Genomic DNA, 22323 nt, shown 5'->3' with positions numbered 1-22323 from the left:
GAGTTAATAAATTCCCTTTATGGGGGACAGTGGGAAAAAAATCTTTAAAATAAAATTTAAAATAAAATTTAAAAATTCCCTTTATTATTTAGGACAAGTTATGTTTTAACCCCCAGCAAACATAAAGAATCCTAACTAATATATCGCATTCACAATAATTTATACACCCTTTTACACCCTATCGTCCCTTTTTAAGCCAATTTGATAACCCATCCTAAGATTCTGAGCTAGGAACCCAAAATTAATACAAGTTAATACAAGTGCTCCAATTAAAACCACATATTTTAAAGCAAGCCTATACTAAATGGAACAATTTTTCTCCAGAAAAGGACCTCTGACTTTACTCTCTTACCCTATCCTCAGGAAATCTCTGTTTAATCAATCTTAGACAGATGTGTACTTACTCACAGATTAGGAAAATCTTCAACCTCCTTAGTGCCAGGGAGTCAGAAGGGAAAGAGACGACCTGAGACCCTACTATGTGCCAGGAATTAAAGTAAGAGCTTTCACATGTTATCTCACTTAATCCTCTTGCCCACACTATGAACTAAAAAAAAGGTGTCTCAGAGAGGGTAAGTGATTCGCTCAAGATCATATATCTGGTTAAGTAAGGGAACAGGTATCTGAACCCAAGTGCCTGCCTGCGCTCTTTCTACCCTTCCATCTCCCTAATCACATTTCAGTGATGTTCTGTATACAGAACACCTTAAACCCAACCCTTTGGGAACCTATACTAATCAATTCTTTAAATAGAATAAGATCCAGTTAGCCAAAATTTGGGCTGCTCTCAAAAACTCACATGACCACATCCCTTAAAAAAAGGTCATACTACCAATCTCAGGGCCTAGTGAGACCCCCTCAACCCAAGTTTAAAAAGATCCCCGTTTTGAATGCACAGGCTTCCAGGCTACCAATCTGAGAAGTGAGGCAGCCTTGAGACTTGGGATGAGCCGCCGAAGTGTTTTAGTGAGGAAAAGCAAAGAACACCATACCTAGTTCATTTCCTGTTTTCTAGAACTGGAATGTGGATGCTTACTACTGTTCCTGCTTTTTGACGTGGGTAATAGTGCCCATTTGTGAGAAAAGGTATTCATCAGGGGCACTTTTTAGCAAGAAGGATATTTTTTCATGGTTTGCTTGCTTTTTAATCTTAAACACCTGTAAAATGTAGGCAGGGGTCCAGAAAATTCCCAGGATCTTTTCCAACTATAATTTTCCCACTATATTTCTAAGTCAGAGGGTAGAGAAAAAATAGGCAGCCTAAACTGCAAAGTCTTAGACAGAAACTCTGGAAATTATCCCAAGTTCCTTGTCAATCTAGCACTAGCTACAAACTGGCACCACTGTGCCTTCCCACTTACAAACAATGGATTACTGCTTACAAGTTAAAACGCCTGATAAGGGTCAGGAACACAATAAACAGATATACGGCTGAGAAGAGCCAGGCCCTAGCTGTGCTATTTGTGGAAAGCCAAATCCCTGCCAGAGAAATCCTTCCACCTACAACCTATGAAAAGATAAAAGAGGTGGTAGACACATTATGAATTCAGTATGGTCAACTAAAACACACTTAAGGCAGATGCTACGTTGTCATTAAAAGCATGCTCCCACCAGGGGGTGCTAAAGGCAAAAGATTCAAAATGGTGAGACTGAAAATTGGGACTTTAAATTTTCATTCACACCAGAAACTGGTATATATTTTTAAAAACATGCTCTTATAGGCGTGAATGAACTCAAGACTTGGATGCTTGATTACCAAAGTAGAACAGTTTTAAGGTTCACTTTAATGAAAGCCTAACAACGTTTTGGTTCTTAAGAAGCAATTTCATGAGGCATATATATATTATTCACTCCTGGGACCTAGCCTACATAACTCAAAGCTTCGAGGCCTAATTCATACCAATGGCCCTGCTGGAAATGCTTTCCCCACTTCCGTCCATTTGATCCCACACTTAGGCCCAGGACATCTCACCACCCCCATGGAGCCTTCCCCCAGCTCCTCCAGCCCACAGTGATGATGCCTTCCGTCTCTGAACTCCTGTAGTGCTCACTGTATAATCATTTGTTGATTACCTTTTTTTCCCCATGTATATGTTCATGAACTGCTATAAAGCTGACTTTTATGATAGGAATTGAAATTATTTTTTTAGGGCCTGAATAAACCTTATATCAAATCTTTCCACATCTATATATAAATTTGTATTTGGGATCCACTAGCAAAATATAGAAAAAGAGCCCTTTTAAATTTAGTATTTGAAATAATGCAGTGCAAAACAAGGATTTCCTGGACAGTTTCTAGCCCTGAAGACCAGGATCGCCGGGCATTAACACTTGAATACAGCCTTGGGATCTGAGCAGATCTAGCAGATGCCCATGGAGATACATCTTTGGATCACATCAACATCCTTAGATGATTTAAGGCCTTATAACTTCCAAAACTTTAAAAATGTAAGCATATTACTCCAAGTGTAAACAAGATAGACTTAAGATTACTAATGTATATACTAAGTGTCTGATAGACAAGACAGGAGCCGATGAAACATTAACAGTCAAAAGTCAACAGGAGTCTGAAAGGAAGGGCAAAAAAATCCATGAGTTTGGATTGGAGTAGGGAATTACACCCGTAAGTTCAGTAACTTCTACTAGAAATTTAGCCATTTCTCAATTATGAATATAGGCAACAACGCATTATCTGTGCCTTTGAGTCTGTCTGAAACTATAGATTTTTTTACACCATATTACAGTTGTTGCAGATATCTCAAAATATCATTTACATTTACCACTACTTCTAAGTTAATGGTAGCTATTAAACTTGCCACTAGATCACCTGTGGTCACAATCTTCCTCATCTGGCGTGATGAGGCTGGACAACAATTTGGCAGCTCTCCTCCTAAGCAATCATTCAGCAGCCAAATGGTGAATGCCAAGTGGTGGTCCAGACACCTGTGATGCTTCCCAATATTCCCCACTTATAAGTGCTAATCAGAGACTACCCCCACAGGGTCGGGGCGCCTGGGTGGCACAGTCGGTTGAGCGTCCAACTCTTGGTTTCGGCTCAAGTAGTGGTCTCAGGGTGGTAAGATCGAGTCCCGAGTCAGGCTCCGCACTCAGCATAGTCTCATCTGCTTGAGACTCTCTCTCCCTCTCCCTCCGCTCCCCCCTTTCTTTAAAATGGACAGATAAATCTTAAAAGAAAAAAAAAAAAAAAAGACTACCCCACAGGGTGATGAGCTTATGCAAACAGCAAAAACAATCTTCATGCTGCTGCCTTTAGAAAATAAAATTTAACTTTCCCATGTTTTAGATGAATAATCTTGTGGTTTAATGCACTAATTAAAAAGCACATATTACTATATCACAAGTGTGGGTTTTTTTTAATCTTAATAACTGCATTTCAATGTAATTGGTACTATTCGCAATGATATGTATTTTAAGCACCTAAAAATATTATTCTGATAAGGAATATATGGCATAAAAAAAGTTAAGAACCCCTGCTCTAAGGTGATCTAAAGCATAAAGTCTCCATTTATTCATTCATTCAGTTGGTCACTCAGTTGGCAAGTATTTACCAAGTACCCACTGCAATATTAGGTTGAAAATCTGAAATTGTCAATATTTGACTATTTTTAACCTACTAAAACAGCAATTTCATAGAGTTCAACCTAATACTCATCAGACCCAACTCATAAGCCCACTAATATGTAGTCATGAAGTAAAAGAATGATCTTGAAATTAGACTGATGCTCGCAGAAGTTAAAAATTTTGTGAAATAGGTAAGACGCAGCACACAGAAAGCAAAAAGTCACAAGAAGATAAAGTGACCAGAGGGAATTATCCATTTAATTATCCTGAATAAGACTGACCCAAATATAATGTCAAATCTTTTATTTTCTATGACCTAAGAGTGATGAGAAGCCCTTCCCAAAGCTTTATGAATGCTTCAGTAATTTTTTCTAGTTACATTAAATAATGTAATCTTCTACTTTATAATAAGAAATGCACTTTAAATTCAATATTAAAGCCAGTAAGAATAATGCCTTAACATTTGTATGGTACTTCATCATTTATAAAGTAACTTCATACATATCATTCTTTTGATCTTAACCATACCCCTACAGAACAGCCTGGGAGATACTATCCCCACTTTTCAGGTTACATAGCACACACATATCCAAGGGGACTCACAGAGAATCTTAAAAACTAATCTTAACTTTAAGTCAGACTCTCTCTTTGTTCTCTGTGTCAAGTAATAATGTTAAAGGAGGCAAAATAGCAAAGTGCCTCAAAATCCATGAAAACTAGGTCTGAATCTCAATCCATCACTTACTATCTCTGAGTCCCTAAAAAAGTTCTTCGATCTTTGTGAGGCTGAGCTTACTAAAGTGAGAATAGTAACATTTTCAGATTAAATGAGATACATCAAGTTAAAGCCCTTATCATCATCTATGCTAAATGATAAGCTGTACTTATTACCACTGTTCATTTTTATTGTTATGAGAATCCAGAAATCAAGAAACTTGACTCTTACTAAAACAACCCAGGAAAGCAATGTGGTTCAATAGCACAGCACGGGTTAAAGAATTCTAATGTACTGTCCCACAGTTACTCTGGTAAGTTACTTGACCTCTCTATATACTATCATTCTATCATTGTAAAGGCTTTTGAGAAAATAACATAACCTATCTCATAGAGTTTGGAGACCTCCTTGGCTTTAATATCTACAAATTTAAAAATCTCCTATGTTAGGAGCACCAATCAAGAGTTCACAAAGCAGTATCTAGAGCCAATGTTCACTCATGAGCTCAGAAACAGAGCCTTCTCTCATTTCAGATAGCTGAAGGTGACCAATTCATAAAATCTTGGATTAGATCATGGATAGAAACTAAAACCAGAGTCAGACTGCACCAAAGGAAGGAGAGCGTAAAAGAAGGTATAAGTAAAAGAGAATTATTTTCTACCCTAAAGGCAAAAAGTCAAAAGCAGGCTCGCTCTTACTTACTCTTGGCTTACCACCTCCTCATCCTCTGAGGATGATGCTGTTTCTTCCAGGTCCCGGGCCATCACGACTGGCATTTCCTTTAGGGTTTGTCATGCAGTCAGCAGACGGGGGCCTCAGAGACCTCTCCTTGCAGATTCACTGGATCAAACAATTTAGGTGGCACTGATTCCTGCAAGAAAGCCAAATGATTTGAAACACAATGGCATTTTCTATTTGTTGATTATTGTTATTGATTTTCCAAGTAACAAATATGAATGTTTACCTAAATGGTGTCCAACGTCTAGAAGCTTACCTTCTATCACAGTGCCTCACACCACAAAAATCAAGGTTTTTTTCAAACATACTGTCTGTCCTCCATGTACTTACAGAGCTGTTATTAAGTTTGAGATTCTCATTTTTCTTTTATACACTAAACCTAACAAGAATTAGCTTCTGGGAAATCTGAGGCAGGTGGCTGATTGACTAAAACATAGACTCCTCTCTATAAAGGCTTGACCTCGGTTAAAAATAAAAACTCAAGATTTACGACTCCTGAAAATATTTCTTTAGGCACTAGGACAAGCACACAGCTGAAATGCCTTCATATTTCACTAAAACAAATTCAACCACTAAACTAAAAGATTAATATATTCTCCTGAATCAAGGTGATAAATAGCTGAAAAAAAAAAAACAAAAAAAGAAAAACACTGTCCTTCCACTCTCAAAAATTATTCTCCCTTACTAAAAATCACAAACTATGATTTGAATCTCAAATAGGCATTAAAATTGGGATATTTCTAACTTAAAATATTTTTGCATATGTAAAAAGTACAAGTCTGTTGTGTGCTTAAGGATGAAATCGAAATTACAGATAAAGAAAATGAACATGTTTAAATGACCATAATCCTATTACTCAGAGATAACCATCTGATGTCTATCTTTGCAAATCTTATTTTGCTATGCATTCAAAATACGTAAGATCGTACACAGGACAAAAAACCGCCGATCCCGATAATGATCCCTACAGAGCTTCAAAGGAATGGGCAATATCTAATAACTTCAAAGGCGTTCTTCCGAGGATTCCCAACGGGATTTCTCGATCTGTCCCAAAATGCTGGGAAGTCCTTTAAATTAAAACAAAACAAGCAAAACCTCCAAGCGAGGAAGAGATGCCAAACCTGTCCCAGGCTGCTAGACACGGAGATCGGAAGAAGATTAAGGACACTCGCCCAAGAAGCGTCCTCGCCCTAAAGGGATCAGCCCCTAGACCCCACCCCTGGCTCACCCCAATCCCAGGTAGGTCCTCAGATGCTCCCCAAGTAAAGGACAGGGACCACTCCGCAGCAGCGATTCAGCCCAGCGCGCCCGGAAGCCAACAGCTACTCCCGGACTCCGAGAGGGAAGTGTAGCGGCCGGCGCCCGCCCAGACACAGGAGCTCACCTCCCTCGCGTAGGGGAGCGCGCCGGCGCAGGCGTTTACCTGTCTCATCTTCCCATGGCTCCGGGCGGGCCGGCGGGGACCGCGCTCTGCGCCTACCTCCCTCCTCCTTCCCCAGCCGCGCTCACCGCCGCCGCCGACGGCTGCTTCCCCCGTTACTACAACAACCAACAAGCAACCGCCCGCTCGGAGCCACTGCGCAGGCGCCCGCCACCCCGCGCTGACAACGCTCGGCTTCGGGCGCGGAAGAATGTCGTCACCGCCGCGCAGCGCGGGCGCAGAGCTTTGCTCTCAGCAGAAGTCTAGACTTCTTTTTTCCGCTCTTTTTCCCTCCACTCCTAAAGGGTTGACTTCAGCCCCGGAGTTCTTCCGACACGCTCAACAAGAGGGTTCACTGCGTGTGCGGCGGTACCCGGGGTGAAGCTTGGGCAGCGGCAACCACTGATTGGCAGTAAATGGGTTCACGCCCCATCTCCTGCTCGAGCAAAACCGGAGCAGCCAATCCGAGCGAGGACTGACGGAGAAGACCCAATCCTGGAGCCGGGCTGTGGGCGGGGGCGAGGACAAATGGCTCAGGTGGACTACTCGCTGCATCTGCTTTGGGGCTTTGCTGCTGCCGCTGCCGCTGCTGTGCTGGGGGTCCGATCGCCAGGTACGGAGAGTGTGGGCGAGAAGAGGGAGGGAGGCGTTTTTGTCGCATCTGAGAGGATAGGGACAGTCTGGAAAAATGGAGGTGAGAGGTAAGGAAGATCCCTGGAAGCAACCTTTTGGGGGAACAGGGGGCTTGAGAGACCTTGAGAAGGGGGAGCTGGGACTATGAAAATGAAGAAGGCTTGGTAGGTTCGGGGAACCAATGAATGAATGAACGAATGACCAGCCACTAGGAGCCTAGCACAGGGCAAGGAACCTTTTCACTTTCTCATGTAATTCTCACAGTATCCCTTGAGATAGGTATTTTTAAAGCTCCATTTTGCAGATTTCTCACCCAGGGTCGCACAGCTACAAAATGATTGTGGAAGGATAGGAACATCCCTCCTGACTAGTTTTAACACCTTTGCAGGGCCAGGCCAGGACAAAATTTGAGAATAGATGTTAGATACTTCAGGAGGCCCTAAAGCTTTAGGGAAATGGGGTTGAGGGATTTGGTAGAGCAGTTAGGAAGAGTGCTCAAGCTCTGCCCTCATCAGCTATCTGTTGGATTTCTAAGAGCTTCCATGAAATGGGCATAAGTTCTCTCAAAGAGGGGAGCCATCCATATGGCTTTTCTGACTCTGGGAGGAGAAAGCCTGAGTCACCTATTGAGAAATGGGAAAAATAAGGAAGATGGGGGGGGAGGGTCTTGGCCCATGCCCTGACCACTTCTGATCTCCAGTAAAGCTTTATTCTCTCTGGACTTCAGTGAAGTCCATTGTTGTGACCTACCATTCCCCGAGGGATTCCGCTTCCTCCTCTAGAGCTCTTTTTTGGTTGTTTTGTTTTGTTTTCTTTTTAGTGCTTCACACTGTCTTAGGCCATGGCTAACTTTAATATTTATTTCAGCTGGGTAGCGTAAGACCAAACTGAAACGTCTGTCGGAGTGACAAAGGAAGCCTGATGGTTTATCACCACTTCAGGCCCAAGAAGTCAACCTGACAACAGATACTGTGGGGGAAAACAAAAGACAACCAAAAAAAAAAAAAAAACCCAAAAAACAAACTACAACACTACAGTGAAGATGAGAAGAAGTAGTTCTATTATTAAATCCTTTATCTACATGAGTTTTATTTAAATCAAATTGATTGAGGGGCCCCTGGGTGGCTCAGTTGGTTAAGTGTCTGCCTTAAGCTCAGGTCATGATCTCAGGGTCCTGGGATCGAGCCCCGCATCTGGCTGTGCTCGGTGGGGAGTCTGCTTCTCCCTCTCCCTCTCCCGCCCTCTCTCTCTCTCTCTCTCTCTCTCTCAAATAAATAAGTAAAATCTTTAAGAAAATCAAGTTGATTGAAATCATTGCTCTTCAAGGGTTCACCTAAGCTTTTTTAAAAACAAAAAGTACATAATGTAATTGTATTTTGTATACAACTTCAAGACAGAAGTGGATATAGTGTGCTTGTCTTCCTTAAAAATAGAAACTTCATCAAAATATTCTCAGACAGTGGGACAGTATTGCAGAGCATCGTTTGTATCTCAGCTCCGCCATGTGTTAGCTGTGTAACCTCAAGCAAATCACTTAATTTCTCTGTGCCAACCCTCATCTGTCAAATGGAAATAGTAATATTGCCTATCCACCTTGTTTAAGGATTAAATGAGATAATTTATGTGAGGTGTTTGGCACAGTGCATGACATATACGAGTGCCCGATACCTGTTAGCTATCATAATTTCTTTTGCAACCCAACGCCAACATTGTTGGCTCCTTCTGCACATAATTTTCATGCTACTTCTCGAGTCACAGCAGTTTATTTACTTTTAACTTTTATCTTGTTCTAGTTTATGGAGCATGATTTACTTGAGAACCAGAGTAGAGAATACCTGAGAGTATAAATATTGCTCTCACTCCATAGATTCCACTCAAATGTATAAGGCTTGAAAGTGTCATCAATAGCCAGGCAAGTATCTGTTAGTAGATTTACAGTCACCTTGAGCCACTTGGATCACAAGGGAATGACATAAAAAAAAACTAGGCTAGAAGTAAAGATATTAAAGTACTGATTCCAGCCAAGAGAAAAGGGTTCTGATTTAGGCTACCATTGTGGACCAGTTGCTTAGAGAAAAATAAGTACTGTGCCAAAGTATACTGTTGATTCACCACTACTAGTGTGACTAAATATCAAGACCAATTTCTCTAAGTCTTACACAGAAGTCCATTTTATTACCTGATCATAATATTCATACACCTCCTCTTTGTTCCCTTTTTTTCTCCATTATTTTTGGCTGGCTTTTCCATTTCTAGCCATTGCATTATTTAGCCTTTTTCACTCTAGGTAAATGTTAGCACCCTTTGGTTTAGGGCAAATATCCAGGCAGTGTGCTAACCCTGTGAAGTAAGAATAGTACGTTAAGATAACTGAAGGTGGGCCAACTTCAGGGACTTGGAAAGGAATTCATGAAGGGATTGCCCAGATAAGCTTAGTATAGCCCTCGGGAGTGGGACACAAGTTAACTACCCAAGTCAGAGAGCTTATGGTTGAAGTAAGCTAACTGCTGTCTCCTATTTTTGGCCTTTGTTCCCAAGGCAAAAACCGTCTCAGGTTGGAGGGAAGTCATGAGCCGTTTCTTGAACGTGTTACGAAGCTGGCTGGTTATGGTGTCCATCATAGCCATAGGGAACACACTGCAGAGCTTCCGAGACCACACCTTTCTCTATGAAAAGCTCTACACAGGCAAGCCGGATCTCGGTAAGAAATCAGAGAACTATATCCTTCACGGGAGTGGCTCCAAATTGTGGTTCCCAGACCAGGCTGTCCCTAAGAACAAGGTAGGAAGTTTAAAAACAAACACACGGCACAGGTGCCCATTTTCTTCTCCAAACTTATTTCCTGAAACTTCCACCCCTGAGTGGGGCCCAAGTCTGTTTTTTCGTAACATCCCAGGAGATTCTGATGCTGACTAATCTACCCTTTGGTAGCCACTGGAATAACAGACTTTGTGGATAGCACTTGGCCCTTTTTCCTCCTAAGCTTGTCTGAATACCTTTCCATCCATTTTATACTGTCCTTTGCGTATTACAGGCAATACAAAAAGTATCACAAGGGCAAGTGAGAAGAGAGACTTACTTGGTGACTCTGGAGTGCCCCACTAGAAAGCTATAAAAAAGCTTTTCATATGATTTCAGCCCTCTTCAGAAGCTAGGTAGTGGGGCGCCTGGGTGGCTCAGTTGGTTAAGCGTCTGCCTTCGGCTCAGGTCATGATCCCGGGGTCCTGGGATCGAGCCCCGCATCGGGCTCCCTGCTCGGCGGGAGGCCTGCTTCTCCCTCTCCCACTCCCCCTGCTTGTGTTCCCTCTCTCGCTGTCTCTCTATCTGTCAAATAAATAAATAAAATCTTTAAAAAAAAAAAACAAACAAAAAAAAAGAAACATTTTAAAAAAAATAAAAAATAAAAAATAAAAATAAAAAAAAAAAAAAAAAAAAAAAAGAAGCTAGGTAGTGCCACATATGGTTTATTCTGTGTTGCAGATGGGGAGTTACTAACCTAAGGTCTTCCCAAACCGTGAAGAGTCCCTGAGAAGATATCCAGAATTCCTCCGAGCTGGCCTCCCAGAGTGAAACTTAGAAGGCCTCTGGTGGCCTTTCCCAGTTTCTTGAGCCCCCTTGCTGAGAATATTTTCACATTTCAGCTTGAGCTTCCTTGCACTGATGTGTGGGATAATGGTGTTTGAGCTGCAGCACCATTTCACGCAGCTGACAATTCTGTGTCACATTTATAGCTAACCCAGATTCGGGCTCTGACCTAGCTCATTTTTCTGCAACATCTCCATACAAAACGAATCTAAGTAGGCTAAGGCTCACTTTGAACAAAGCTCAATAGGAGTAAAGTACCTGGAAAAGTGGGTAGGACAGTTCTACTTTTTCCTCCTCAAATGCTGCCCTCTGATGTCCAGGAATCCTGTGTAGATTCACAGGATTTTAGAGATTATCTGGTCTTTTAAGTTTAAAGTTGACAGAGAAGCCCAGGGGTTACGCGGTTCACTCAAGGGCATAGAGCTGAGCCAAAGAACTGTGTTGGGGGTGGGGGGGGTTGTCTTCTCCAGCCCAGAAATATAGAGACTGCCTGCCCCCTCATAATCTGGAGGCTCCCATGCTACTCTGCTGATGATAGCAGTGTTCTGGAGCATCCCATAGAATTTCACCTGATGCCTAACCTGCCTAGGTTTGGTGAAATATTCCACTTTTGTATCTCACTAACTAGAGCTATTTCCTCAGCCTTTTCATCAGAAGAGCTATCAAATTGGTTTATAATGTAGCCTTCTGGGGCCAACCACTAGATATTTGGTAGGCCTGTGGAATTTTTTCTCACCTTACTACCATCTAAAAGTCTTCAGCTGTGGAATTGGTATCACTGTGTGGTTTCCCAAGGATGGAAAATCCTTAAAGCCTAAGTAAACATTAATAGGCCTTTCAGGGTGCCTGGGTGGCTTAGTTGGTTAAGCATCTGCCTTCAGCTCAGGTCATGATCCCAGGGTCCTGGGATCAAGTCCCACATCAGGCTCAGAGCTTCTCCCTCTGCCCCTCCCCCCAACTTGTGTGCGTTCTCTCTCTGTCTCTCAAAAATAAATAAAATCAAAAAAAAAAAAAAAAAAAATAGACCTTTCAGTTATCAGTCTTGTCCCTTGAAATTTCTCTTGCTCAATAGACCAGCAAAGGAAGTAGCTTTGCTTTCACTGTTTCGGCATCCCTTGCCACAGGATGCGTTAGATAAATGACTGTACATTACAATCACCGAGGAAGAAAGTATTTTTAGAAAATACTTACTCCCAGGGCCTACCTCCAAAGAGTATGATTTAATTGGTCTGGTACCCAGGTCTTGGTAATTTCATAAAACTTCTTTAGTTGACTCTAATAAACACCCAGGGTCAAGAACCACTGCTATGGTAGATTGTGATCAGTACTTTCAGGACAAGATATTTAATACAGCAGTACCAGAACAAAGCTCACCAAGAGTGAGGTGGCCTCAGCAAACACCAAGGAAGCAGTGTTTTGTTCCAGTACCAAGTGCACAGGAAACCTGCCCAGAATGGGCTTTGTTCGAATAATATAGATCTGGATTCAGGAGAAGACTTAAGTTTCTTCAAGACCAGATTGAGCATCTAGATATGTCCCAGGATTTCTGAGTTCTCTCCTGCATCAGCCTTGAAAGTTTACTGACCTCCTAGGCATCTCGTATTGACACCCCACTGTCTGCAACATTCCCCCAGACCTGTCCTGATCCAGGCATGCTGGACCTCACCTGCACCAGAGTGGCTTTCAGGACAGAGGTAGAAACTGCTACAGTCAGGAGGAATGATTGCCTAAGTGGGCTCTTTGTTGGGTTTTTACTCTTGAAATGCCCCCGCCCAACTGTAAACATTTGAAGAGGAGCTGGGCAGTTCTCATTGTGGAATTCCTCTCATTCCTACTAGTTGCCATATGCACTGCAGAGCCTCCCTTCTGCCCAGCCAAAGGGAGTTCAGGCTCAGCAGCCTGCCTCCCGTGAACCACCAGTGACGTAAGAGTTTGGAAGGAACCCTAAGTCTCCCCTCTCGACACTCTTGATTTTTTCTGCTCTACAGTGAATGGCCTCCAAGCTCGGACTTTTGGGATCTGGACGCTGCTGTCGTCAGTGATTCGCTGCCTCTGTGCCATCGACATCCACAACAAGACGTATGTAAGGGAAGGAAGAGCTTTAGCGTCCTTTCATTGGAAATCAGGTGCTAGGCATAGCCAGTGTGGTCCTCCCCTTGGAGACCTGTTAATTTTCATACATTAGCCTAGAAGGTGGATAATAAAAGGTTAATAGGTTCTGTTCTTTCCAGGCCTAAAAAAAAAACGTAATAGGCCTCACAGGTCTTTACAGTGTGAAAATTCTTTGGAAAGAACAGCAGCTGGTAGTGTCATGATCTAGTGGCCTGCATCATACCCTCTACTTCTTTACTAAATAATCAGCCTTTCTGCTACTAAAGAAGTAGAGGAGTGTGCTCTTTTTAGAGCAGCCACCCACATGTACCTTATTCTCACATTCCTCCTTAAGAAGTAGGAATGAACAGAAATCACAATCCATGAGAAAAGGAACCCACAGGTAAACTGCTGCATGCTTATGCAGAGTCAGTAGGTGAGGGTGAAAGAGAACCTAGGATTCCTATATTCTGCCTCTCTAGGGTACTCAGACTAGGGTGGAACATTGGCAGACAACCATAGCCTCTTGTCCAGATCATGCTGTAACCGGTGCTGACCACTGGAGGGGGCTCAAACTTTCTTTCCAGCCATCCTCACCACAGTCAAAGGGCAACGTTTGCTCAGGTCACTGGCTGAGGCCACCAAAATGTCAACTTCACACTAAAATATTTTTTTGTTGTATCGAAGTTCTTAGCATTTGGGAAAAGAGGAGGTAATGATATTTACTGAGCACCTCTGATTATGCCAGGACATTTCACCTGCGTGACCTTGATTAATCCTAGCAGCCCTGGGAGGTAATGATTTTCATTCCAGAGTTCGCAGATCTACATGTTTGAGACCCAATTAATTTGAACTAAGGAAGACTGACTCAAGTGGGATTTGAAGCAGGGCTATTAACCCTGTGATCTCTCCAACTTTTCAAATTTGTTTTGAACTTGAAACTATGGTTTGACTCGTTCTACGTTGACACGTATTTTGGGAAGCAGTATGGTTTAGTGGAAACAGCCTGGGGCCCAAGAATGAAAACAAGAAAATGGGTTCTTGTCTCAGTTCTATTAGTAACTATTTTTGTAGCTGCAAGTTCATTATACGGTTGACCCTTGAACAACATGGGGGTTGGGGGTGCCGGCTCCCCACAGTTGAAAATCCGTGTATAACTTTTGACTCCCCCAAAATTTAGCTACTAATGACCTACTACTGCCCAGAAGCCTTACTGATAAGAAAGTCAATTAAGACATATTTTGTACATTGTATGTGTTAGGTACTGTATTCTTACAATAAAGTAAGCTAGAGAAAAGAAAATGTTATTAAGAAAATCATAAGGAAGAGAAATGCATTTACAGTAGTGTACTGCAATTTATCTTTAAAAATCCACATATAAGTGGACCCATGCTGTTTAAACCCATGTTGTTCAAGGATCAGCTGTTTACCTTCTCTGCCTCTTGGTCTCTTTAGGTATAAAATGAGACTAGTATATCTGCTCTACCCCTCAGGCTGACTGGGAGGGAGTAAGAATTAAATAATCCTTTTAAAGACCGTTACCATGACAAATTGCTGATAGGTATAAGAGGTGTAGCTTTCATTTGCTATGCTTTTGGAATGAGACTTATCTCATTATCACCCATTCATTTCCCCTTCTCCCAACACAGGAAGCCACAAATGCGGACTTCTGTTTCTAGCCTTTTTTAACATGGGACTTTGGTCAGTGCTCTTCTGATATACACTCTGATTCTATTTCCTCTCTAACCAGAAATTCAAAGTCAACACCCATACATACATATTTACTAAATGTATAAAAACATGCACAGGAATGATAAAAATCAAATTTAACATATCGGTTCCTTCTGGGGAGCGGGGAGCAGGGGAATGGGATCTGGGTGGGATAAGGCTACATAGAATGCTTTAACTGATATCTGTAATATCTCATTTCTTAGAAAAAAAGTATCTGGGGGCGCCTGGGTGACTCAGTTGTTAAGCATCTACCTTCGGCTCAGGTTATGATCCCAGGGTCCTGGGATCGAGCCCCGCATTGGGCTCCCTGCTCAGCAGGAAGCCTGCTTCTCCCTCTCCCACTCCCCCTGCTTGTGTTCCCTCTCTCGCTGTCTCTCTGTGTGTCAATTAAAAAAAAAAAAAAATTATTAAAAAAAATAAAAAGAAATAAATAAATTAAAAAAAAGAAAAAAAGTATCTGAAGCAAAAATGTCAAAACATCCAGATTGGATGGAGCAGGGTATTGGTTGCATACAGCTTAATTATAGTATTCTATCATCAACAATTTTTTGTACGTTTGAAATATTTCAGAATTTTTAAAATTTCATAGTTAAAAAAAATAAATCTCCAATCCAAGTGGTCAGTCATCCTATAAACTATCTCCTCTCCACCTCTTCATCAAAACTGAGGAACACGTTCTCTTCCCATGAGGTTATCACTGTGTCCTCCAACTGATCATGTTCCTAGGCTAAGACACAAAATAACAGCCCATGTGGCAAGAGCATCTAAAAGCCCCAGAGAGGTCCTCGCTGCTCATGCTGCGTTCAGGCCCTTCATTTTGTGGCATCCATCCTATGAGCATTGACCAGCCCCTGGCCCAACACCTGTCAGGTGGGCTTGGACTACAGAGCCAAGCCGATTTGATTACGTAGAATCTGTAAGCACCATTGATCCCCAACTGTCTATACTGCTAGGCGTGCCATAAACCAGACTCTGGTTCGCTGTGGCTGGCTTCACCACCTTGCTATGACTTGGAGACCCACCATGGATGCTGAGACCATTCTCCCCTCAGTCTAGCAGTTGAAACCTTTGGTTTTGCCCTAGTAGAGGGTAAATTGGTGTGATCAAGCAGACAGGTCTTTCTCAGGCCCAAGTCTCTCTTCCTTTAGCCATAGTCACTTGCTGGGTTTGGGTGGGTGGGTGGGTGGGTGGGTGTGTGTGTGTGTGTGTTTGTGTGTGTGTGTGTGTGTGTAGAATCTCATTGCTGCTTGTCCCCTGCACTGAACGGGCAGGCCTCCAGTTCCCACTTCTGTCTGCTCCCTTGTAGGCTGTACCACATCACACTCTGGACCTTCCTCCTCGCCCTGGGGCACTTCCTTTCCGAGTTGTTTGTCTTTGGGACCGCAGCTCCCACGATTGGCGTCCTGGCCCCCCTGATGGTGGCAAGTAAGCATCTGACCCCTGCCCCGGGCTCCCATGGGAACTGCACCCTAGGGCTGGGGGCAGGAGAGCAGACATACGAGAGTAAGAAAGTGCTGTGCCCATGTCAGCCACCTCTCTTTTCTCTTATTTAAGGTTTCTCAATCCTGGGTATGCTAGCTGGGCTCCGGTACCTAGAAGCAGAACCAGTATCCAGACAGAAGAAGAGAAACTGAGGCCGGCATTACCACCTCCGAGACTTCGTCTTCCACCTTTGCTGTCCCCTTCCTTCATCCTCCCTCCTCTTTCATTTCTTCTTTTCTTTACCATCCTGAGCCCCCTTACCACTGCTAGCCTTTTAGGTTTGGGGTTTTTCTTACATTTAAAAATTTTTAAGATATAACCTTCATACAGAAAAGTATATAAAATGTGTACGTACAATTGAAAGAATCATTTTAAATGACTGAATATTCTGTACCTTCACCCAGATCAAGAAATTTCCAGCACCTCAGAAACCCATTGTGTGCCCTTCCCCCACCTACAGCCTCTTCCAGGATCCCTTTTCCAGCCTTCTGCTTTTTCCCTTTTATTTTTTATCCCTTCCTCTGACTTGTGTGGTGGGAACACGTGAACTATGAAACTTACAGCTGCTGTGTCACCCAGAGCAGCTGCCCCCAAGGGCTGCTTCAGGAGGCTGCCCTCCCAGGTTGGGCTCCTCTCTGCTGCTGGACCCAAGACTCTGAACCATCCGATGAACAGGCTGTCCTTCTAAGAAGGGCTCCCCTGTGAGTAAGCATGGCTCATATACTTGTGTCTACAAGTGGATCAGGGTTGGAAGAGTCTGGGCTGTTTTTAGACCTTCTGGTCAGCTGTATTTGTGTAACAAATTTTGTAATAAATAGAAAAACCCTCTGCTTGGATCAGTCCTTGTACTTTGACCTCCCCTAAGCCAAGAGCACTCCTGCCCCCTCCGAGCCATTGCATAGGAGAATCACAGCTTTTTGCTGATCAAATACACCATAATGAGTAGAACAGCTCAAGGACCCAGGCACACCTGGCTGCCTCCAGCCCCTCTTACTACTTGTTCATTTCTCCTTAAGTCCAATCTGTCTCGCCTTCCCCACCTTCAAGATTCTGAGTTCACAACTGAACAGTCAGGACCCTTTCTTGTTTTCTTCCTAAGGAAGAAACAGATTCTTGAGAAAGCAGAGACAGAAAACAGCGCAGAAGAAACAGCTGCCTGACCATGGAAAGAACATGAAAACCCAAGATAATGGACTGGAGCCGATAGTTGCCCTCCAGACACAACCCTGACGGGCTCATCACTGGCTGGGCCCACACACAGCATGTAGACTCAAGAACCCATTCGTTGTTCAACAAAGTATTTATTGAACGCTTAAGTCCATGCCAGACACTTGGGAAAGAGAAATGATGACCCAGGCAATGCCCCTGTTCCCAGTGGCCCTTACACTGTAGTCAAGGAAACGGACAATCAACAAAGCAACACATGAAATAACAACTTCAGATAATATGAACTCTAGAAACGAAGGTATTGTGATCAAGAAGGTAGGGGGTGGATGATTTAGATTGTCAGGAAAGGCTTCCCTGAGGAGGTGGGATCTGAGCTGAGCCTTGAATGCCCAGGTATCAGATGTCTTCATACATGAGGCAGGCATTTAGGGCAGAGGGAGCAGCATCTGGAAGGTAGGAACCATCTTGTTCAAGGGGTAAGATCCACGTAGTAAAGTCAGGAAGCAAAAGGTAAGAGATAGGTCAGGAAGGGAGGCAGGGGACTTGCAAGGGCATGACAGGAAGCTTGAAGTTGATACTTAAATGCATTAGGAATTTTATCAGTTAAGACTCTTTAGGTGAAAGGAACAAAGTCATCTTAAACTAGCTTAAACAATAAAGATAATATTGGCTCACAAAACTGAAGATTAAGGAGATTATAGTCTTCGGGAATGATTTGATCAGGACTCAACCCTGCCCTCCTATGTTGGCTTCATCCTCAGGCTGGATTCCTTTTATGGTGCCAAAAGTGGTTGCAGCAATACCAAGCCTCATCCCCACAACACTACATCTAGAAAAATAGCTCAGTGGTACGGACTATCCCTCACTCACCAACTATTGTCAAGAGATAGTAAGAAAAGCAGTGATCTTAGAGAGTTAGCATGTGAGTGTAGATCCACATGGAGCCCACCTTAGAAAGTGAATGAAAGCATGCATGGTTTGGATTTGGATCCTCTAAGCATGCGTCATAGAAATGTAATTCCAGATAAGCAAAGACAAGACCCAAAGGATCTAAAGAGATGGTTTAGAATAGAACACATCATGAATATTATCATTCTCTAACAGCCAGGCTTGGCTCCCATTCGAGATGATTTAAAGTAGAACTCGTCAAGTCTCTCTTCAGCTGAGAACTGCTAACAGATAATGGGGCCAGAATGCCACAGGCACCGTGCATTTTACTAAGAAAGAAACGTACAGAAAACTGACAGCAGCAGCAAGCCCAAGCCACAGCATAAGGCGAACACGCCTGGGAAGGGAGAAGTGGCAGTAGGTGGGACAGTTCCGAAGAAAAAATGGCCACACAGAACGGCAGAGGCCGAAAGCATGGACTATGGCCAAGGCAGGATGGTGCAGTCATAGAACAAACAGGCCAGCCGCACTGTGAGGCCGAGCCAGCAACCACAGCGGGCTCCGGGCGGCCACCCGGGGTGGACTGTCTGCATGCGTACACAGCCCGAAAGGCAGGCAGGCAGGGTCACGGGCGGGACGGTGAGGTGCAAGGCCCCGCACAGGCCCACGTTCACTTTTACAGCCTTGTCTTTAAAAAGTAGCCCACGGGGAAGGTCACATCTGTGTAAACAGAGGACCCGCCTCTGCAGCAGGCCCCGGGAGCTGCTCCTTCTAGCCCCAGGCCCCTCCCGTACCGTCGGCCCAGGCCCCAGAAATGAGTGAGAATCTCGGGACTGCCGAAAGACACCTCTGCCCCACCTAATGACACGGCAGACCACTTGGAGAGTCTTTTATTGTCTTAAAACATCCGGTATTACAAGTAGAAAATACAAATTATGCTTTTAAAATAAAGGAATGAATAATCTGGTAAACATTTTGTTAAAAAGTTTTAAGGAGCTGAAGAGTGAACACCTTTCTCCTTATCAAAAAGCAAGACATGCTTTCTCTCCACCTCTCTTCCACCCCCCATCACTCCCCCCAGCAGAAGTGTGAACTTCTCTTACATACAGAACATCCGGAATGTCTGTACAAACACACACACACACACACACACACACACACACACACACACATCCCCAGCTCCCCTCGGGCAATGGCCCAAGCACCCTGGCCCTCCTGCCAACCCAGGCTGCCCCTGGATGCCGAGACCGGGCAGTGGTCACAGCCGAACAGCACCATGGTCATGATCACAGCTGCTCAATGCAGGAGAAATTACTAAAACGTCTTATTTTCAGGGGACACTACCCCAGCCCGTGAGTAGAGCCAAACAGCAGGCTGGGCAGGCAAGGAGGTCACCCTGGGTTGGTTTAAAGGGAATCCCTTTAAATTCACAATATCTGTTAAAAGATTGCTGGAAGGGGATGGGGAGGAGGGGTGGGTGTGCGAATACGATCCCCTCCAGAGGCAGGAGGCACTTAATTCAAGCAGACTCAATGCCCATTTCAAGGGCCACCTTTCCTTCTGCCCCTTTCCTCTCCTCTCTCAGAAGCAGTGTGGATTTCTCAGGGTGGAATGAAACAAGGTTAGTTTTCAGTAAAGGTTACAGGAAGTTGGCTGGGATTTCCCTCCCTTCAGAGAAAGGAAGCGCTGAGGCGGACGGCAGAGCTTCTCAAGGCAGGGTCCCCATGAAGGCATCAGAGGTGACGACACACACACAGAAGTCCTGGGCAGAGATTTTGTAGAAAAGAACCTTCCTGTCCCCAAATCAAGCTACCACAGTTCCCAAATTCAGGCCTTCACCAGTGCCCTCCCACACCTAGGCACGTCACCCTCCCCGACGGGCTTCTCCTTCACGGCCACAGCAAAGTTTCTGTCAAGTTTATTGATGTTTGGTTTGATCAGCTCTCAGGAAAGGGTCTGGAAACAGACCCCAAGCTTAGGGCAGGAGAAGCGAGGCCGAGTCCTGATGGGTCTGTTCTGATGTTTCCTGATGCGCTTTCTCTCCCCCAGAACATTAGCAGCCAGTGTGATGAGCCCCAAATTACCCTCACCCAGAGCAGCTGCCTCTCCGTAGAACTGGGCTTCCAGGGGTCTTGCCATTCTAGAAAAAGTTAATATCCTGAATAAGCTTTCTCTCCGTGATAATTTTGCAGGCTCCCTCCTTGCGGGATGCAGGTGAAGGGGGACGGCAAGGCACCCCCATTCTCCACCAGTCTCTCCCAACACCAGCTCCCTCAGCCTGCCGGGGGAGGGGGCGGGTATCGAGCGTGCGTTCGGTGAAAGGTGCCATCTTCCCCCGCTAGACCAGGCCAGCTCCTGGGAGGGTCCCGGGAGGCAGAGGCTCTGCCGTCCGAGCCACAGACATTCCAGCCGGTTCCCTCCAAAAGCTGCTCCAGCGAAGACCCGCGTGCCGGCAGCGAGCGCTGACCGAAGAGGTGGGGAGCGCTGGCCGCCACCTTTTCTCTCAGAGGTGCTCCTCAGACACAGTGGTGGCCGCTTTGCTGGTGTTGCTCTCCTCCTCCTCCTCCTCCTCCCCCTCGAGTTTCTGCAAGGCACAACAAGCAGGCAGCCCTTGCGGTGAAGAGGCGCAGGGCTCCACCCGGGGCTGGGACAGCCGCCCGTCGGGGACCGCAGTCGGCGGGAAAGCCAAGAGCCGGAGGCCCCTCAGCAGCCCAAGCGCAGACAGAGGGCAGCAGGACAGCAGCTCCCCGCCTCTGCCGGCGTGCCCTCTACACGCACACCCTCACCGTGTCATCAAAGAGAAGCCAGAAAGTCCAGCTCTCTGTGACGCCACGGCCACCACAAACCATCCCACCCCGCTAGCCCCTCGGGACTGGAAGAGCAGCAGAGCCCACTCGCCCTCCCCATTCTGGCGGCCTGAAACTGCCCCGGGTGACCACCAGGTGCCATCCGAAGTGCCAACTCCACAACGCCCACAGAAATTCTGACTACCTTCCTTTGGAGGCAGCCGCCTGGATGAGGAATATTATTATGATGTGCAGGGAATGGAGGCAGCAGAGAGAATTTTTATAAAGGCAGGACATAAACTCAATGGCTAAAAATGTGTATATATACTTAATGCCTAGAGAAGAGGACTTTGGGTCAGTCTGGTTTGACCTTGTTGGGGAAAGATGGCCCAGGATTAGAAGAGTCCTCGGGCTCACGCTTGTGTAGGTGGGGCTGGAATTAAGCACGGGCCTGGACCGATCCTGTGGGGCCCCAGGGGTATGCCGTGCCGTGCTTCTTACCTCAAGCACGTACCTACTGGCGGGGAGGCCTTGGCAGGGGCACAGCACTGCGCCATCACCGCTCGAGAGCTAGAAGCATGTCTACAGGCCCAGGGCCAACTGGACAAATGGTGCTTCTCGCCCCGCCGCCCCCCCCAGGGACTGGGTTGGGGCTAGCCCGCAGCAGCGGTAACAGCTGCAGAAACCCAACCTGCCCATTCTCTTGCCAGTTTGTTGCCACCAGCTCAGCCTCAGCCGTGAGTAGCTTTCATTCAGGCCACCAGCAGCCTGCTGAAGTCAATCAAGCAGCCTCTCTCCTCTCGCTCACACACACGTGCACGCCCACACACGCCTGCTCCCTCCGAAGCCAGCGCTTGGAAATCACAGCCAGAAACAGATTAGTGGGGACAGAAGCACATCCACTGTCTCTGGCCGAGAACTACCAACTGGAAGAAAAACGGAAACCCCCAAACCAAGATTTTCATCATCTAGATTAGTCATTAGCCCCAAGCTAGACATTCTGTCTTTCTCTCTTTTTTTTTTTTTTTTTTTTACCAGAACTGTGTATCTCACTGATTAGAAAGAGCAGCTCTGGCCACATCTGTTGGGCACCCTGTCCTCAGCTGGCTCTGACAATGACTTTCTGTACCCATGGCCAGGTCTCAATTATGCTGGCTGCCATGGGGTATGTAATGGTGGGCTCCAGAGGAGGGAAGCTCTGTGACAGCCCTGGCTTCCCTGGGTGTGAGCCCACCATGATTCTGACCTTCCCATAACCAGAAGCTTCCCCAGGTGCGAGTGAGGTTCAAAGACACATGGTGAGTCATCCAGGGACACAGACTTTGGAGTTCCATCCCCGGATTTGTCTCCTACTCCTACTCAGTGCTATTTCCAATACTCCATACAGAAGATGACTGAGCCAACAACTCCAAGCTCAATTAACAAACCTGGTCCCTGTGCACCAAGATACGGCTGCAAGAACAGTGAAATATTGGAACCACCTAAATATTAAACAAGAGGAAATG

At 45.1% G+C, this 22323-nt stretch overlaps 3 protein-coding genes across 17 annotated transcripts in view; 1 reads left to right on the top strand and 2 right to left on the bottom strand.

Annotated features, from left to right (window-relative positions):
• Nucleotides 1-6547, bottom strand: part of TTLL5 (tubulin tyrosine ligase like 5) — a 274403-nt gene extending 267856 nt beyond the window's left edge. For 12 of the 14 annotated variants that reach the window (XR_004299582.1, XR_004299581.1, XR_004299583.1 and 9 more), the window contains exons 1-2: nucleotides 6459-6547; nucleotides 5000-5168 (exon numbers count right to left, since the gene is read on the bottom strand). Coding sequence is in view for 11 of the 14 variants with exons in the window: in XM_032405630.1 (XP_032261521.1) it covers nucleotides 5000-5073 (74 nt within the window). In the remaining 3 variants the exon portion in view is untranslated. Of the gene's footprint in view, nucleotides 1-4999; nucleotides 5169-6263; nucleotides 6397-6419 lie in introns of those variants that run through there. The other 2 variants (XM_032405623.1, XM_032405622.1) reach the window with 2 other exon arrangements.
• A 424-nt stretch (nucleotides 6548-6971) lies between these two features.
• ERG28 (ergosterol biosynthesis 28 homolog) lies at nucleotides 6972-16812 on the top strand. 2 transcript variants are annotated; one of them, XM_032405641.1, is made up of 5 exons: nucleotides 6972-7068; nucleotides 9627-9789; nucleotides 12662-12752; nucleotides 15802-15920; nucleotides 16050-16812. In XM_032405641.1, exons 2-5 carry the CDS (start codon nucleotides 9657-9659, stop codon nucleotides 16127-16129), a joined length of 423 nt encoding a protein of 140 aa, XP_032261532.1. In that variant the 5' UTR covers nucleotides 6972-7068; nucleotides 9627-9656; the 3' UTR covers nucleotides 16130-16812. The 2 variants fall into 2 exon arrangements, with proteins under 2 accessions (XP_032261532.1, XP_032261531.1); XM_032405640.1 differs by having other exon boundaries at nucleotides 6987-7068; nucleotides 12662-12756.
• A 2009-nt stretch (nucleotides 16813-18821) lies between these two features.
• Nucleotides 18822-22323, bottom strand: part of FLVCR2 (FLVCR heme transporter 2) — a 51852-nt gene continuing 48350 nt past the window's right edge. Inside the window, exon 10 of the mRNA XM_032405638.1 lies at nucleotides 18822-20616. Within this exon, the coding sequence (XP_032261529.1) occupies nucleotides 20536-20616 (81 nt within the window). The 3' untranslated portion in view covers nucleotides 18822-20535. The remainder of the gene's footprint in view (nucleotides 20617-22323) is intronic.

Source organism: Phoca vitulina, unplaced genomic scaffold, assembly GCF_004348235.1.
Source record: "Phoca vitulina isolate PV1807 unplaced genomic scaffold, GSC_HSeal_1.0 scaffold7, whole genome shotgun sequence".
In the NCBI taxonomy this organism is placed as follows: Eukaryota; Metazoa; Chordata; class Mammalia; order Carnivora; family Phocidae; genus Phoca; species Phoca vitulina.
Note: the sequence above shows the minus strand (reverse complement) of the source record. Positions and strands in the feature narration are given on the sequence as shown.